The sequence below is a fragment of the Panthera leo genome, chromosome E3 (genome assembly GCF_018350215.1).
Source record: "Panthera leo isolate Ple1 chromosome E3, P.leo_Ple1_pat1.1, whole genome shotgun sequence".
Taxonomy (NCBI): Eukaryota; Metazoa; Chordata; class Mammalia; order Carnivora; family Felidae; genus Panthera; species Panthera leo.
Window position 1 is genome coordinate 29,684,710 of NC_056694.1, and position 16,121 is coordinate 29,700,830.

General features: G+C 45.2%; 1 protein-coding gene across 5 annotated transcripts in view; it reads right to left on the reverse strand.

Moving 5' to 3' along the window:
* ERCC4 (ERCC excision repair 4, endonuclease catalytic subunit) overlaps window positions 1-14,969 on the reverse strand; it is a 61,798-nt gene extending 46,829 nt beyond the window's left edge. For all 5 annotated transcript variants that reach the window (XR_006197592.1, XR_006197588.1, XR_006197591.1 and 2 more), the window contains exons 1-6: window positions 14,756-14,969; window positions 13,065-13,245; window positions 7,176-7,371; window positions 5,589-5,796; window positions 2,336-2,516; window positions 976-1,104 (exon numbers count right to left, since the gene is read on the reverse strand). Coding sequence is in view for 1 of the 5 variants with exons in the window: in XM_042921267.1 (XP_042777201.1) it covers window positions 976-1,104; window positions 2,336-2,516; window positions 5,589-5,796; window positions 7,176-7,371; window positions 13,065-13,245; window positions 14,756-14,962 (1,102 nt within the window). In the remaining 4 variants the exon portion in view is untranslated. The remainder of the gene's footprint in view (window positions 1-975; window positions 1,105-2,335; window positions 2,517-5,588; window positions 5,797-7,175; window positions 7,372-13,064; window positions 13,246-14,755) is intronic.
* Window positions 14,970-16,121: the final 1,152 nt, after the last annotated feature.

Sequence of the window (16,121 nt, forward strand, 5' to 3'; positions counted from 1 at the left end):
TGAAACTGACATTAACAGAGGTTTTATAGTGGGGCGCCTGAGTGGCTCAGTCGGTTGAGCGTCCGCTCTTGGTTTCGGCTCAGGTCATGATCTCACGGATCATGGGTTTGAGCTCACATCAGGCTCTGTGCTTACAGCATGGAGGCTGCCTGGGATTCTCTCTCTCCCTCTTTCTCTGCCTCTCTCTGGCTTGCACACATGCTCTCTCTCAAAATAAATAAATGAACTTTAATTTAAAGGAAAGAGAGGTTTCATAGTGCCTTGAGAGAAAGTTACATGTGCGTCATGAATTTCAGATGATTCTGTATTAGTTGTCATCCGTGATACTATATATAAGCTGCTACATAAAACGAAAGAATTAGTACAGACGAAGAGTATTTATTATTTCTAATCCGCATGACTTTCACATTCCTGAAAATGGAATACAAGGAGACCACAATCAAACATTTCTGTAAGTACCCAAATGCATCACTAATGTATTTAAGTTTTGAACTAGACCTTTGAACTAGGCAGAAAGTCAGCATCAATCCTATCCCATGCTTTAAAAAACCAATGATATTTGTCATACCCACTAGATAAGTATTGGAATAAACCTATTCTCGCCTCATTCTGGTATATTTATTTTTGTACAGCTAAAAGGAATGTTAAATATTCTGTTAAGACTGTAAGTGCCAAAAGTAGTTATTATTCTGAAGTTAAAAAAAAAAAATGTATCAATCAATAGTTCTTATATAGCAGTAAGAACACTCTTGACTGATATTTGGCACTTGTTATCCGGAATCCTCTAACAACGGATTCTAGGACTTGCCATGCTGGATACTTTTAACTTACGTTACACACAACACGCCTTTAACATACAGGCACGCATTCTTCACACACCTGAAGGAGACTGAGGATTACACGTTGACTTGGTAAGAATTTTCACACCAAATACTTAAATAAGAGACACAGTTAAAGATGAAGCCTACAGGATACCTTGTACTTGTTCAATTTCCATTTTTTCAGACACCTTGCCTTTTTTGTTCATTTTGGCATCTGGAAGATGATAAACCCTTGCTCGAGCATTAACAAACATCGAGGTGCTGGACTCAAGAAAGAGCCAACCTAATATGAAAAGTTAAAAAAAAAAAAAAAAAGGCCTTCAATTTGGGATGAATTTTAAAGACTCTCTGATGGTCACATGCCCTATCTATACAACTGCCTGCCATAGTGTTCTCTGAACCGTACCTTCTCCCTTACTGAGGCCTCAATCACTGTTTGATTAGGCCAGTGGGCTTTCAAAGTGTGGCCTAGTGACCTCTGGGGGCCACCAAAATGTTTTCAGGGAGTCTGGAGCTCAAAACTATTCTCAGATGAGTAATAATTCCTTATTTTGTTTTTTTCCCACTGTGGTGACATTTCTGGTAATGGTGCAAAAGCACTGGGGGGTAACACTGCTGGGTGCCTGAGCATCATCAAGGCAGTGGAACCAAAGAGTACTAGTGGTCAATGTGTTCTTCACTGCTGTGCATTCGTAGCTTATTACTTAATGTCCCTGATGAAGCAATAAAAACTATTAATTGTAGGGGCGCTTGGGGGGCTCAGTTGGTGGAGTGTCTGACTCCTTCTTTCTGTTCAGGTCACGATCTTGAGATTGTGGGACTGAGCCCTGCATCAGGCTCTGTGCTGAACATGGAGCCTGCTTAATATCCTCTCTCCCTCTCTCTCTCCCTCTGCCCCTTTTTCCTGCCTGCTTGCTCTCTCTCTCTCAAATAAAACAAAATAATTTTTAAAAGTTAAAAACATTACTAATGGTAGTAAATCTTGGCCTCAGAGGACAATGGACCCCATTTTGAAAATCAACGGTCTAGTCAAACAGTGACAGAGGTCACATTAGTGGGGCAGATGTGGCTGGTAGAAAAATAAGACGGTAGCCAACTGTTTAAGTATGTTTCTCTACAAATCTCTTCAGTCTTCAGCACTCTAGCTGATGAAACCCTAAACTCCCTTGCTGTTTCTTAGGAGAAAATGAATTTGAAGTTCTTAACAACTAAACTTCCAGAACACAACCTATTTCTAAGTTGGGGACTGCCTGTAATATACAGAGTCTTTTCTAGAAATAAAATTGCCCGGAATGGATATGAATATTTATTATTATACAGAACAGAAGTTCAGTAGGCGGAAACATTAGCTATCAATAAAACCTACATCCTTATGCTATGAACATAAAACGTAATTTGAAAGCTTAGTATACCGTGTAGTTGAATATAGCACTCCCCACATCTGATTCCCCAACAAAATCCGACACTTTATTCAAATCAGCTCCCATAATAATATTAGTATTTTTATCTCCCACCTGAATTCTGACCAAAAGCCTTCTCTGTCGCTCTCAGAGATTCCAGAAGATTAAGGAATGTGATACAATCATACTGAGAGAGATACTGCAGCAAAGTTCGTAATATCTTCAAATCCTGAACCAAGGACTTAGTCTTGGCTCCAAGCTGGTGCCACAAGGGATCCAGATAATGGCGGATCGTCTAAAACAAGAATACAGTTTAGTATGGCTAAAAATATATTGGATATAGCTATTATTTTTTTATTTATTATTTGAGAGAGAGAGAGCGAGCGAGCGAGCGTGGGAGCAGGGGAGAGGCAGAGAGAGGGAGAAAGGGAATTTCACACAGGCTCCACGCTGTCAGTGCTGAGCCTGATGTGGGGCTTGAACTCATCAACCATGAGCTCCCTGAGCCAAATTCAGACGCCGAACTGACTGAGCCACCCAGGTGTCCCCAATCATTTGTTTTCATGAAACATCAAAGCTTACAGCTTAGACCTGCCCAGTTTCTGCCGAATTTGGTTGTGACCCTATCCTGGATACATAAAGATGTGGGATCCAGCTGAACAGGGAACAGAGGGCACATACCAGGGAAACTACATGATATCAAATTAAATAACGACGTACCTTAACTTTGTGGTGTAAGTGATTTGCTTGGGTTTTCCGCCCCCCCAATGTGATTCATGGATGGAAAAGAATTTGTTAAATTAACAAGGGACTACATTTGAATATTTTCTGGGATCCTAAAGTGTTGCCTAAAATGAAGGCTAGCTTTGGCATGTACTATGTAGGTATCTACGTATCCACTGCTACGTATATACACGTCCTTCACAAACTGATTCTTTTTTTTTTCCTTTTTTTTTTTTTTACTGTTTATTTATTTTTGAGAGAGAGACAGAGTGCAAGCAGGGGAGGGGCAAAGAGAGAGGGAGACACAGAATCTGAAGAAGTCTCCAGGCTCTGAGATGTCAGCACAGAGACCGACGCAGGGCTCGAATCCACGAACGGCGAAATCATGACCTGAGCTGAAGTCGGACGCTTAACCCACTGAACTACCCAGGCGCCCCACAAACTATTTCTTAACTAAAAAGGATAATACCTGTAGCATGCTATGGAAGCAGTATCACTACACGGCACTTTACCCAACAAATTCATACTCAGAAGGAGTATCTGGGTGACCATATAGTTTACTGTCCAATCTGGGGCTCTTATGAAAATGAAATTATATTATTAATAATCACTCCGGGACAACAGACAGATCCTAGAACTATCCTAGACAAACTGGGACATATAACTGCATGCCTGTTTTGTAAAATAATCTACAAAAGTTAAATTTTCCGGGCACCTGGGCAGCTCAGGCAGTTGAGCATCCGACTATTGATTTCTGCTTGGGTCAGGACTCCAGGGTTGTGGGATCAAGCCACGCTCAGCGTGGAACCTGCTTAGGATTGCCCCTTCCCCACCCCACCCCCCCCACCCCGCCCCTCTCTCTCATTCATGCTCTTGCTCTCTCTCCTATTCTTTTTTTAATGTTTATTTATTTTTGAGAGAGACAGAGACAGAACGCGAGCGGGTTAGGGGCAGAGAGAGAGGGAGACACAGAATCCGAAGCAGGCTCCAGGCTCTGAGCTGTCAGCACAGAGTCCCACACGGGGCTCGAACCCATGTACCATGAGATCATGACCTGAGCCAAAGTCGGACGTTCAACCAACTGAGCCACCCAGGCGCCCCTCGCTCTGTCTCTTAAACAAATGTTAATTTTCTGGGGCGCCTGGGTGGTTCAGTTGGTTAAGCATCCCACTTCGGCTCGGGTCATGATCTCACGGTTCGTGGGTTTGAGCCCCGAGTCAGTCTCTGTGCTGACAGCTTGGAGCCTGGAGCCTGCTTCGGATTCTGTGTCTCCCTCTCTCTCTGCCCCTCCCCTGCTCATGCTCTGTCTTTCTCTGTCTCTCTCTCTCTCTCTCTCTCTCTAAATAAATAAATAAATAAATGTTTAAAAAATTAAATAAAAAATAAAAAAAATTTTAAAATGTTAATTTTCTAACAAGATGAGAGTCATGTCTGCATTTACATCTGGTTGCTGAAAGAATACCCAAAATAATACTTTGACCTTTACCAGGGAATGAGAAACAGAAACTTAGTACAAAACCTATCAGGTTATATTGTGTTTTTTAATAAGGACGCACACATTCTATTAAAAGAATGGGAAGGGTTTTTTTGTGGTTTTTCTTTGTGGCTTCACATGCACTAAACTGTAAGAACAGAGGAACAAAACATAATGTAATTAGTTTTATGTATCATTATTTCAATAAAAGCACTTTCTGGAAGAATCAGAGATACGAGGAGTTAAATTTTTCCTTTTAAATAATCACTCTGAATTATTTCCAGTGACACAGAGATGCATTCAGAGCTTAAAAGACAGGAACTTGTTCCACCAAAATATAGAAAAAAAAAAAAAGCTGCCTGGAATTTTTTAAAAAGTCAGCGTTTTCTGGATCTACAATTCAATTTTAGACATTTACACATCTGTATTAATATTCATCTACAATAGAAAACATCAGTTAGAATAAAAGTTCCTTGAACTAAAAGTCTTAACATTTTCTCAACTGAAAACGTAATTTTAGGACACAGCAAGGTTCACATTCCTCAGTAATGAAAACTCGTCCCAATTATTTTTATTCCAAACAAAAGATCATAAATTATGAAAGCATTCTCATGTAAAACTCTTCTATCTGTAGATATCCAAATGCTGTCATTTCAGAGCAAAAAGGTTATTTTTCCTTCTCTTAATTATCCTTGAAATACAAGATAATCACTGTATAACTGCAAAAATAAAGAGTTGTGCTTAGGGTCAATCCATGTATTCTACTACAAATTATGACTCTCCAGTAAACCGAACAGGTTGTACTTAAATCGCCTCCAGATTAGTTTTAAAATAACAACAATTTCTGGGGCGCCTGGGTGGCTCAGTCAGTTAAGCGTCCGGCTTCGGCTCAGGTCATGATCTCGCGGTTTGTGAGTTCGGGCCCCGCACTGGGCTCTTTGCTGACAGCTCAGAGCCTGGAGCCTGCTTCGGGTTCTGTGTCTCCCTCCCTCTGTGCCCCTCCCCTGCTCACACTCTGTCTCTCTGTCTTTCTCAAAAATGCATATAAAAAAACATTAAAAAAAATAACAGCGATATCCTATTGAGGACACCGCAATTAGCAAAAGAACCGGGAATTCTTTAAAGCTGTAACCTAACACACTGCGCTTACAAGGAAAAGAGGCAGAGTACCTTGTCAAACGGTTTTCCAATAGCATTTTCTAAAGACAAATCTTCAACTTCGAGCGATGGGTTGTGGCATTTCAGTTCTTTCAGACACGCATTTAGGATGTCCAGGATGGCAGTCTGTATGGCGAGCATGGCAGGCGTCATAGAAACGTGAATTTCTACAACTTCAGGTTTGTGCTGTTCTAAGAATGAGTTTACTGCTACATGGAACCTGAAGAGACAAATCGTTTCCAAACGTTTTCTCCGAGACCAGAAATAACACGGCTCTCAGTTTTTGCTCTCACAGGGGTTTTGGAAATGCAACTAAGACACAAACCAAACAGACAGCAAAATGACAATGTTTTCAGAAGTACTTTTAATCTCAACGAAAGGATGTATTCGTTGAATAAGGCAGGGGGTCAGCAAAAATATGGTCTGGGCCCAAACCAGTGCCTGTTTTTTTTTTTTTTTTTTTTAATGTTTATTTATTTTTGAGAGAGAGGGAGAGAGAGACAGAGCACAAGCAGGGGAGGGGCAGAGAGAGGGGGAGACACAGAATCCGAGGCAGGCTCCAGGCTGAGCGGTCAGCAGAGCCCGACGTGGGGCTAGAAACCATGAACCATGAGATCATGACCTGAGCCAAAGTCAGATGCTCAACCGAGTGAAGCCACCCAGGCGCCCCGTTTTTGTTGTTTCTTTTTTTTTCATTGCCTGTTTTTAGAAATAGTGTTATTGGAACACAGCCGTGCCCAGTGTTTATGTATTGTCTATGGCTGCTTTCCTGATGTAACAGCAGACTGGAAGCATTGTCACAAACCACATGGCCTGCAAAGCCCAAAATATTTACTATCAGGCCCTTCACAGAAAAAGCATGCCTATCCTTGACACAGCATAATCAAGAAAGGCAAAAGACCCTGGCAATCACTCTCAAATGCCATGTAGTGTAACCAAAATGCGTATCAGCATAGGTGCGAGATGTTTGAACATTGGAACCTTCTGGGTTTTCCTAGACATTTACAGGAATTCTTCAAAAATCTTTTCGCTTTGGGGCCCCTGAGTGGCTCAGTCAGTTAAGCGTCCGACTTCCGCTCAGGTTATGATCTCACGGTTCATGAGTTCGAGCTCCGCGTCAGGTTCTGTGTTGACCGCTCGGAGCCTGGAGCCTGCTTCGGATTCTGTGTCTCCCTCTCTCTGCCCCTTCCCTGCTCGTGCTCCGTCTCTCAAAAACAAATAAACGTTAAATAAAATTAATAAAACAATCTTTGTGCCTTATTCCCCGACGGGTAATTTTCAGAGGGAGTTTAGTTCTCCTAAACCTGTTATATACCTTAGGCTCTAGATTCCCTGGGGGTTTCGCTAAACGTAGAAGAAGCAATAAAGTGGCTGCCCTTGGATGGATGTGACGGGCTACCAAAAAAGGAAATATCAAATCTGTCTCTCCTTTTAAAATAATCACAAATGAGGTAACCATATGTTTCTATTTGATGCACTTGGTATGGACCCGGCTATCATATGTCAAGTGCAATTCCTCTAAATTTTACATCACTTTCAAGTGCACGCTTAAGTCAGAGTGGATTCTCTCACAGAAATCTGTCACATAAGGCTATTTACCTTGGCCACAGATACAGCTTCCCTACGAAAAGATTTCGCATCACTCTTTCCACGTGACAAAAACCAGTGTCAAAGGCGACAGCATTGTCTGTGAAAGCTTTAATAAAACCACGCTTGTTTTTCTGGCGAAACAGACGCAAGATGAATGCTTCTTGACAAGACTCGATTATCCTGTGCGCTCTATACACCAAGATGCCTGGGAAGAGATAATAATTTAGATTACAGAACAGACAAGGAAGTTCATGCTCGTTTTCATTCACTGATTTCACCACATTTCTCTTGAGCACGGGCGGTGTGCTCATCTGGGCCGGAGATACAGCAGTGAACACACAGATGGCAATCTGTGTCCTTGCGGTACTTACGATACACAATATAAACAAAGAGACGATTTAGTAAGTTGTACAGCGATAAGGGCTGGGGAGGAAAAAAGGAATCCGAGGAGGAGGAGAGGGAGTGTGTGTGAGAGGTGATGGGGGGCAACTTTAGGCAGGGTCGCCTCGTTGAGGCTCTATCTGGGCCAAGGCTAGATGGAAAAGAGGAGGTGAGCCTTGGAACCACGTGCACCAAGACCGTTCCAGGATGAGGGGACAGTAAGAGCAAAGGCCCTGGGGTGGGGTGTGTCTGGCACGGCGGAGGAAGAGTTTCTGAAAGCAAAGTGCCTCACTGACTCTCCTTTCATATGTGAACCAGATGTGGACTACAGAAAAGAGGGCCATTTCACAAGTCTGGGTAACATCTGTACCACCTACTAGAATAATTCAATTTTTGGAATCAGAGGATATTCAACTGAGAGATAAACTAGTCCATTAAAATAAAGACCTTTAATGAATATATTTACTACATCCGGGTTTGGGGGTGCTGTGATTAGGACACTTCTGAGATCACAAAAACAAGGAAATTATTATACGTTTCCTTATTTATAAAATGAGAGCACTGACCAGATAATCTTTCTTTTGTGTGTATAATACATCCCCGAGACATGACACATATATGCCATTTTGATGCAGTGTGATTAGCAAGAAATTAGGAAGACGTATGACGTAAGAGTGCACGGATGACATTTCTGAATCAAAAACTCAATTATTCTGTGATGATTCTTAGTCTTTGAGACCGACATCAAGCCAATTACCTTACATAAAAATTTGTCAAGAATGTGCTTCTGTGTTTTTGTACCAGTTCCCATGACTCCTAGCATCTGGGAAATGACACTAATAGTGATTTATGACCCCTTTTAGTAGTTCAGGAGGCTCAATGCAGATTCTGCTCTTTTGGCGTTTAAATTTTGGACTGAGGTGGAGAGAGCTACCGTCTATTCTAATTCTAGCTAAGCACACTATTTTTCAGATGTGCTAAAAATCAGTAAGTGTTATTTAGGAATTTACAAAGGGTTCTCAATAACTGCAATACGTGTACCTAACAAATTTACAACTCGGAAAAGATCCTGGACTTAAGACGCTGGGCTTTTCCAAGCACTTCACTGGGCTACGCTTTGCTGGCCTAGACTGAAGTATTATACAAGGTTGAAGTGATAAAGGTGGGCTTCTAAAGGAAAGATGGGCCTCAATTTAAGACAATGTTCTGCTCCAGCTCACCTGGTGGCTCAGGTGGGTAAGCGTCTGACTCGTGATCTCAGCTCAGGTCATGATCTCACGGTTTCGGTTCGTGAGATCGAGCCCCGTGAGATCCTGCCCAGAGCCTGCTTAGGATTCTCTCTCTTCTCCCTCTCTACCCCTCCCCCGCTCATGCACGTGTGCACACATGTTCTCCCTTCTCTCAAAATAAATAAACAAACAAACATTAAAAAAAGAAAAAAGAAAGAAAATGCTGTGTTCCAAAAGGCTGTCATTCTTTTGGAACCCAGATGGAAGAAGAGAATACTCGATCCCGGGCACTGGGGTCAGGTACTTTTGCAGACTGTTATTCATTTAATCCTCAGAATTCTATGATGTAGGTATTATTATGAGATCAGGAGAGGCAAACAGGTTGATCAAGGTCATCCACCAAGCAATGGGAGGCTAAAGGTCCCAAACCATGTGTGCCTGAAGACAAAGCCTGGTTTCTCCTAAGTGACACCCCCTGAGGACTCCCCACCACCCCCGACACACCATTTGAAAAACCAGCAACAAGAAAACACGAGCAGGTGTATTTCTGGGGGCAACTGCGGTCTCACCAAAGCCTCCTTACATTTCATTCTGATGCTCCCACAACAGTTCGTTATCTCATCCTGTACTGCGAGTACTGCTTTCCACCTGCCTCCTCCACGACACCGCTCGAGGACAAGGACATCACAACGAGCAGTCATCAGAGAATGCTTGACTGTGTGCTGAGCATGAAGCTAAGAATTTTACAAACATGATCTCATTTCACCCGTGTGCTAAGCCTAAGAGGAAGGCACTGTTACAGTCTCCCATTTATGGGTGAGTAAACAGAGTCCTGATGACATTAAGGAACGTGCCAGGGGTCACAACTTTGGTACACGGGGGAGGCGGGGTCAAGCCCAGAGGGAGCCTAGCTCAAGAGTTCACCAGTCCCTCGTGCATCTGTCTCCAGGACCTACCACATCCCTACCAAACAAAGGACCCTTAGGACACTAAATGTTTGTTGAGTGAACAGAAAACTGGATTATAGCACTGGGCACACGAACCTAACATGTAACATGGGAGGGTTTTTAAGCGTCTCGTGGAAAGCGTGTTCTGAGTTCTAGTTGGGGATGTCAGGAGCCGTTTTAGCAATGAAAGCCTCCTGTCCTGTCTCCTGCCAGTACAACCAGGGTCGCTATCTACACAGTTCTCTCCGCACCGGGGAGTTGCGTTTGGCAGGGACCCTTGGGTGGGGTATGGTGGCGGATACCACGAGTAGCAATGGCAGCGGCGGAGGTGGGGGGGGCAGGTTAGGGCCGGGGACATTCAGAACTTTCCGGAGGGTTACCTGTCTCAAGGACTGCTGTTTGGTCTGTCAGAGTTGTGGTGAAAGTGTCATTGCCAGCCTGGCGGGAGCGGGGGTGGGGGTGGGGGTGGGGGGGTGGAATGATCCCTTGGGGAGCAGAATCGGGCGGCGTTCTTGTCTGGCATTCATTCACCTTCCCTGCAGCCAAGCAGCGGCAGCAACAGCGCCTTCATTAGTGGCTGTTGATCAGATATGGGCCGGGAATTTTGCGGTTTTAATTAGGAACTACCTATAAGCTATAATTTGGAGGTTTCTTTGATTCATCCCGCTCTCTGCCTAAGTAGGTTGAATGGTGACTAAAAGTCAGAGCGATACTGACATCTAGTGGTAGTTCCGGTACACTGCCCCCATTTTATCCACTTAAAGCAATATAAAACTAAGCTGAGAAGAAAGCAGCAAACAGTGAAAGACTTTACGATGCATCAGAATTTCTGGTTATGAAGAGCCAATGCTTTTTTTTTTTTCTTTGCTATTATTTATCATTTAGTATGTATCACGCACTATACTGAGCCGTTTATTTTTACTCACTTAATCCTTAAGATAACTCTAGGAGGTGCTCTTTTTCTCAATTTAAGAAATGAACCCACAACTATATGGCCAACTCATTTTCGACAAAGCAGGAAAGAAAAATGGAAAAAAGTCTCTTTAACAAGTGGTGCTGGGAAAACTGGACAGCGACAAGCAGAAGGATGAACCAGACCACTTTCCTACACCATACACAAAAATAAACTCAAAATGGATCAAAGATCTAAATGTGAGACAAGACACCATCAAAATCCTAGAGAACACAGGCAGCAACCTCTGTGACCTTGGCCGGAGCAACTTCTTACTAGATATGTTGCTGGAGGCAAAGGAAACAAAAGCAAAAATGAACTATTGGGACCTCATCAAGATAAAAATCTTCTGCACAGCAAAGGAAACAGTCAACAAAACTAAAAGGCAGCCTACAGAATGGGAGAAGATATTCACAAAAGACATATCTGATAAAGGGTTGGCATCCAAAATCTACAAAGAACTTCTCAAACTCAACACCCAAAAAATAAATAACCCAGTGAAGAAATGGGCTGAAGACACGAATAGATACTTTTCCAAAGAAGACATCCAGATGGCCAATAGACGCATGAAAAGATGCTCAACATCACTCATCATCAGGGAAATAGAAATCAAAACCATGATGAGATAATACCTCATACCTGTCAGAGTGGCTAAGATTAACAACACAAGAAACAGCAGGTGTTGGTGAGGATGCGGAGAAAGAGGATCTCTTTTGCACTGCTGGTGGGAATGCAAACTGGTGCAGCCACTCTGGAAAACAGTATGGAGGTTCCTCAAGAAACTAAAAATAAAACGACCCTACAATCCAGCAATTGTACTATTAGGTATTTACCCAAAGGATACAAAGATACAGATTGGAAGGGGTACATGCACCTGATGTTTACGGCAGCATTATCAACAGTAGCCAAATTATGGAAAGAGCCCAAGTGCCCATCAACTGGTGAATGGATACAGAAGATGTGGTGTATCTATCTATACGATGGAATATTACTTAGTCATCGAAAAGAATGACCCCTTCCCATTTGCAATGATGTGGATGGAGCTAGAGTGTATTATGCTAAGTCAATCAGAGGAAGACAAATACCATAGGATTTCACTCATGTGTGGAAATTCAAGAAACGAAACAGATGAACACGTGGGAAGTGGGCGGAGAGAAGAGAGGGAAACATGCCATTCTTAACGACCGGGAACTGAGGATTGAGGGAGGGAGGGGAGTGGGGGATGGGCTAGATGGGGGATGGGTACTAAGGAGGGCACTTGTGATGAGCACTGGGGGTTGTATGTAAGTGATCAATCACTGAATTCTACTCCTGAAATAATATTGCCCTGTATATGTTAACTAACTAAAATTAAAAAAAAATGAGAAAAGAGAACTGAGGCTCACCAAAATTACACAACTTCCTTGTGAGTGGTGGCATCCCCATTCAGGTGAGTCCGACCTCACCACCTGTGCCCCAGCTTATTACAGTTATAAATGTTATAAAAGTATAAAAACACTTTTCTTCAATCAGTTTACCATGAGCCACATAAACCATTCGTTCATACATTGATTCACTAAATGTTTCCTGAGGGTCTTCTGGGTCAGGGCAATAGTGGGATATACCATTATGAATGTCACAGTCGCTCTGCCCTCCAGAAGTTTACTGAAGATCACAGCTTATTCACACAACGTTCATCCAACAACTACGTGTTTAATACCCTGCGTATCAGGTTCTTAGCCTGCGATGAACAAATTGTTCCTTGTGCTTATGAAGCTTGTTATCCAAGAGTGAGACAGAAAAATAAACTGGCAAATATACTGGGTTGTTCTTTAGTGCTATGACTGGGGAGAAGCACAGGATAACCCGAGGACAGAGAGGTAGGGACCTCAAATGAGCTTTGGGGGAAATCAGAAAAGGTTGCCAAACAGATGAATAATAATGAGAACGAATTCCTTTTCTATATTAATTCTAGCTAAAATGAAGCCATTATTTCTCAAAATAAATAAGCAATGACTTGGTTTAATTTCAAATCACGGGGGGGGGGGGGGGGGGAGAAAAACCCTTTAAAGAGAAAACCAAATATTTTAGGAAATATACAAAGAATATCTATAAACATTTCAAGGCTGATTAGATTCGAAAAGCAAATGCCAGCCAATTATGACGTATTAACCAGATAGGAGCTTAGAGAGCAAGGAAAAGTCATTCTTACTTATTCAGGCTACAAGTACTTTTTAAGCATCTAAAATGTGTCCGGTATTGTGCTAACCCCTGGGAGTACAATGCTGAGTCAAAACACCCAGTGCTGCCCCCAAGGAGGTTCTAGTTTAGACTTTAGCAGTGGGGACAGGCACAAAAAAGTGCTAGTTTGTATCATTATACAAATAATGACAAGGTGTCAAATTCTTACCAGTGATTAAATCTGAAGGTATTCTATTAGTCAAGAAGTCGACCACAAGTATTCGACTTGTTGCAAATATCACACCTCCTTGGGTGTAGACCTCGTAGCGATTGTTACTTGTGATTTCATTTGTTACACGACGAGGGAGGTGTTCCACTCCTTCAATCTTCAGCTGACTGATAAAATACTCCTACATCAAATCAAGTTTGATTAGCAGTCTGTTTAATACAGGGCAGTTTTTACTAGGCGGCAAGGTCTTTGTATTTAAAAAGAGAGGCAGGGAACTTGAGGAATACACAAACCAAGTTACTGCTTTAGGTGATCAACCAATCATCCACATGCAACCAGGCTTTTATTTTTGTTGTGTTTTTGGGTTTGTGCTGAGGCATCACTGCACTTGAGTTATGAGCATTTTAACAACAATAACAAAGACTTTAAAACCCTCAGTGAAAAGACTTCGGCTAGCTAGAAAATACTTGCCATCAAAGCCAGGTTTGCAGGCAAGCACAGGGTGTGAGGACATCGCAGGGAATCCTTTTCCCAAGCCGAGTTTTAGACTGGTGGCTCTGTCCCCATCCGCCCCAGCGGGGCTTCAGGTCAGTGGGAGCTTGGCCCTTTGTGTCTTCAGGGCAACCCTGCCTCTCCTGGGGGCCCTGGGTTGTGCCAGGTACCCGGGATCCCTAGACAAATCAGACAGTATCCCTGCCCTCAAGGAGTCTGTGGGCGTTCTTCTCAGCGGCCACCTGCCTCCTGGCCACCTGCTCTACCTAGGGGCGCAGCAGACTTGTCAGACCAGGCTGTGCCACCTCTCAATAGCAAACGCCCCGTTTTGGCACAGGTGTATCCGTCTTCCGTCCTCAGTGCCCTCCATTCCTTAACCGCCAGGTCCTCAGCTTCCAGCTCCCTTCCCTTCCGACCCTCCGCCCCCTGCCCCCAGCCTGGGTCAACCCCCTCAGACCCTCCTCTTCCCTGCAGGGCTCTCCCCAGTTTCGGTCTCTCCCTTCACATCCTGCAATTACCCTCTGAGACTCCCCCATCCCCGTCACTGTTCCCTTTTCCAGATCCCGCTCTTCTGACCCAACAGGCCCCATGGTATCCAGCCTGGGGCCTCTCTCATCGTTCCTCTCCGCAGCCTTCTCTGGCCATCGCGTCCTCTTCCGGCACCTCCAATCCTTCTCTCTGCCCCTCGCCTCCGGTGGTGACTCCCCTCCCCCTCTCCGAGCCCCTCCGTCCCTCTGTGTCCTTGCACCCTCGGCAGGGACCTGCAGCTGTCTCAGAGACCCCCGTTTCCAAGCTCTTCCACCAGTGTCAGAGACTTGCACCCTGCTCGGGACCCCTCGCACCCTCGGTGTCCCCGCGCCGGTGTCAGGGACTTGCGTCGGCTTCGAGACTCCTCCCACTCCCGTGTCCTCCCACCCGCGTCAGGAACCCGCGTCCGCCTCAAGGACCCCTCTCATCCTTCTCGGTGTCCCCGCGCCCGTGTCAGGGACGTGCATCCTCCAAGGGACCCCTCCCACCCTACGTCCTCGCGCCGGTGTCAGGGCCCTGCATCTGCCTCACGGACCCCCATTCAACGCCCTCCCCCGGCGCTAGGGACCGCCGGCGCCCTCAGAGGCCTTGCGCCCGTGCCGGGCCTGCATCCGCCCGGAAAGCCCCTAACTCTCTCGGGGACCCCCTCACCCCCGCGCCGGCAGCCGCACCTCCTCGGCCGGCTGCGTGTTGAGCACCAGCACCAGGCACGCGGGGTGGCAGTGCAGCCGGAGGAAGTGGTAGAGGAGCCGATCCGCGCCGAGCCCGCGGGCGCACACTACCAGCCCGTCCGCGTCCAGTAGTTCCAGCACAAGCTGCCGCTCATACTCCAGCAGCGGCGCCATAGCTGTCGGCGGAGCCGGCGGTACCGGCTCCATTGGCGCCCTTCCGGGGCCGCGGCCGAGCTCAGCCGAAGATAGCCGAGTGGGAGCCGAGCTCAGCCGAAGAGAGCCGAGCGGGAGCCGAGCTCAGGCGAACAGAACCGAGCGGGAGCGGAGCTCAGGCGAACAGAACCGAGCGGAGACGAGCTCAGCCGAACAGAGCCGAGCGGGAGACGAGCTCAGCCGAACAGAGCCGAGCGTGAAACGAGCTCAACTGAACAGAGCCGAGCGGGAGACGAGCGTCGGTCGAAGGAAGCCGAAGGGAGCCGAGCCCGACAGGTCGAGAGCCAGCCGAACTCAGCCGAGGAGGAGCCGAAGCCGCGAGGAGACCTGACCGAACTTAGCCGAAGAGGAGCCGAGTGGAGCCGAAGATTCGTAGAGTTCCCCCGCAACTTGGTGCTTGCGAGCTCCCGACAGGTGTCCGCTCCAGACCTTAGGCTCCACCCCACGGCCTTAAGGGAATGCGTCTTGCCTTGTCCCTTCGGTCGGAGGGTGGGGCGGCCTGGATCTGCAACTAGAACCCGAGCTACCCCAAAGCAAGGAGAGGAGAATTAAACCCAAGGAGTTTAGTTCCCCAACCTCGGCAATGAAAAAGCTGTCAGTTGTCCAAGCGCGCCTAGAATTAGTGGCCCTCTTTGCCACGGTGAGGTTTCAGTTTTACTTTTGCAGTTGGCCTCTGTCTCCCTGTAAACATTTTTTTTTTTTTTTGAATGAGCAGAATAGTTTACTACTTTCAGGCCCTTGTTTCTCTCGAAATGTCTTGAATGCAATAATAATCTGTTTCTTAAAAAGTCGCGCCCGGGTGTCCCCCCAGCCGCCGCATCCTTTCTTCCACTAGAGGGACACCTTCGGAAGTTTTTGTTCTACACAAGGACCGCCTGATAATCCAACCAAAGGAATTGTTCTATGTGGACATTCCTTGCCCCACAACTTAATTATTAGAAAATGAAAATCAACCGTTATTCCATTACCCAGAAATAGTCACTGTAATACCATGAAATGTGTATTTTCAGTTTTTTTTTTTCCCTTCTCACAATTCTTTTACCGATTTGAGATAGTAAGTGAGGCGGGTTTCCAAGTTTGTCACGGATATTTGACAAACCTCGAGCATACTATTTAGTATTCTACAGAATCCTTTTACATGGCTGATAATATT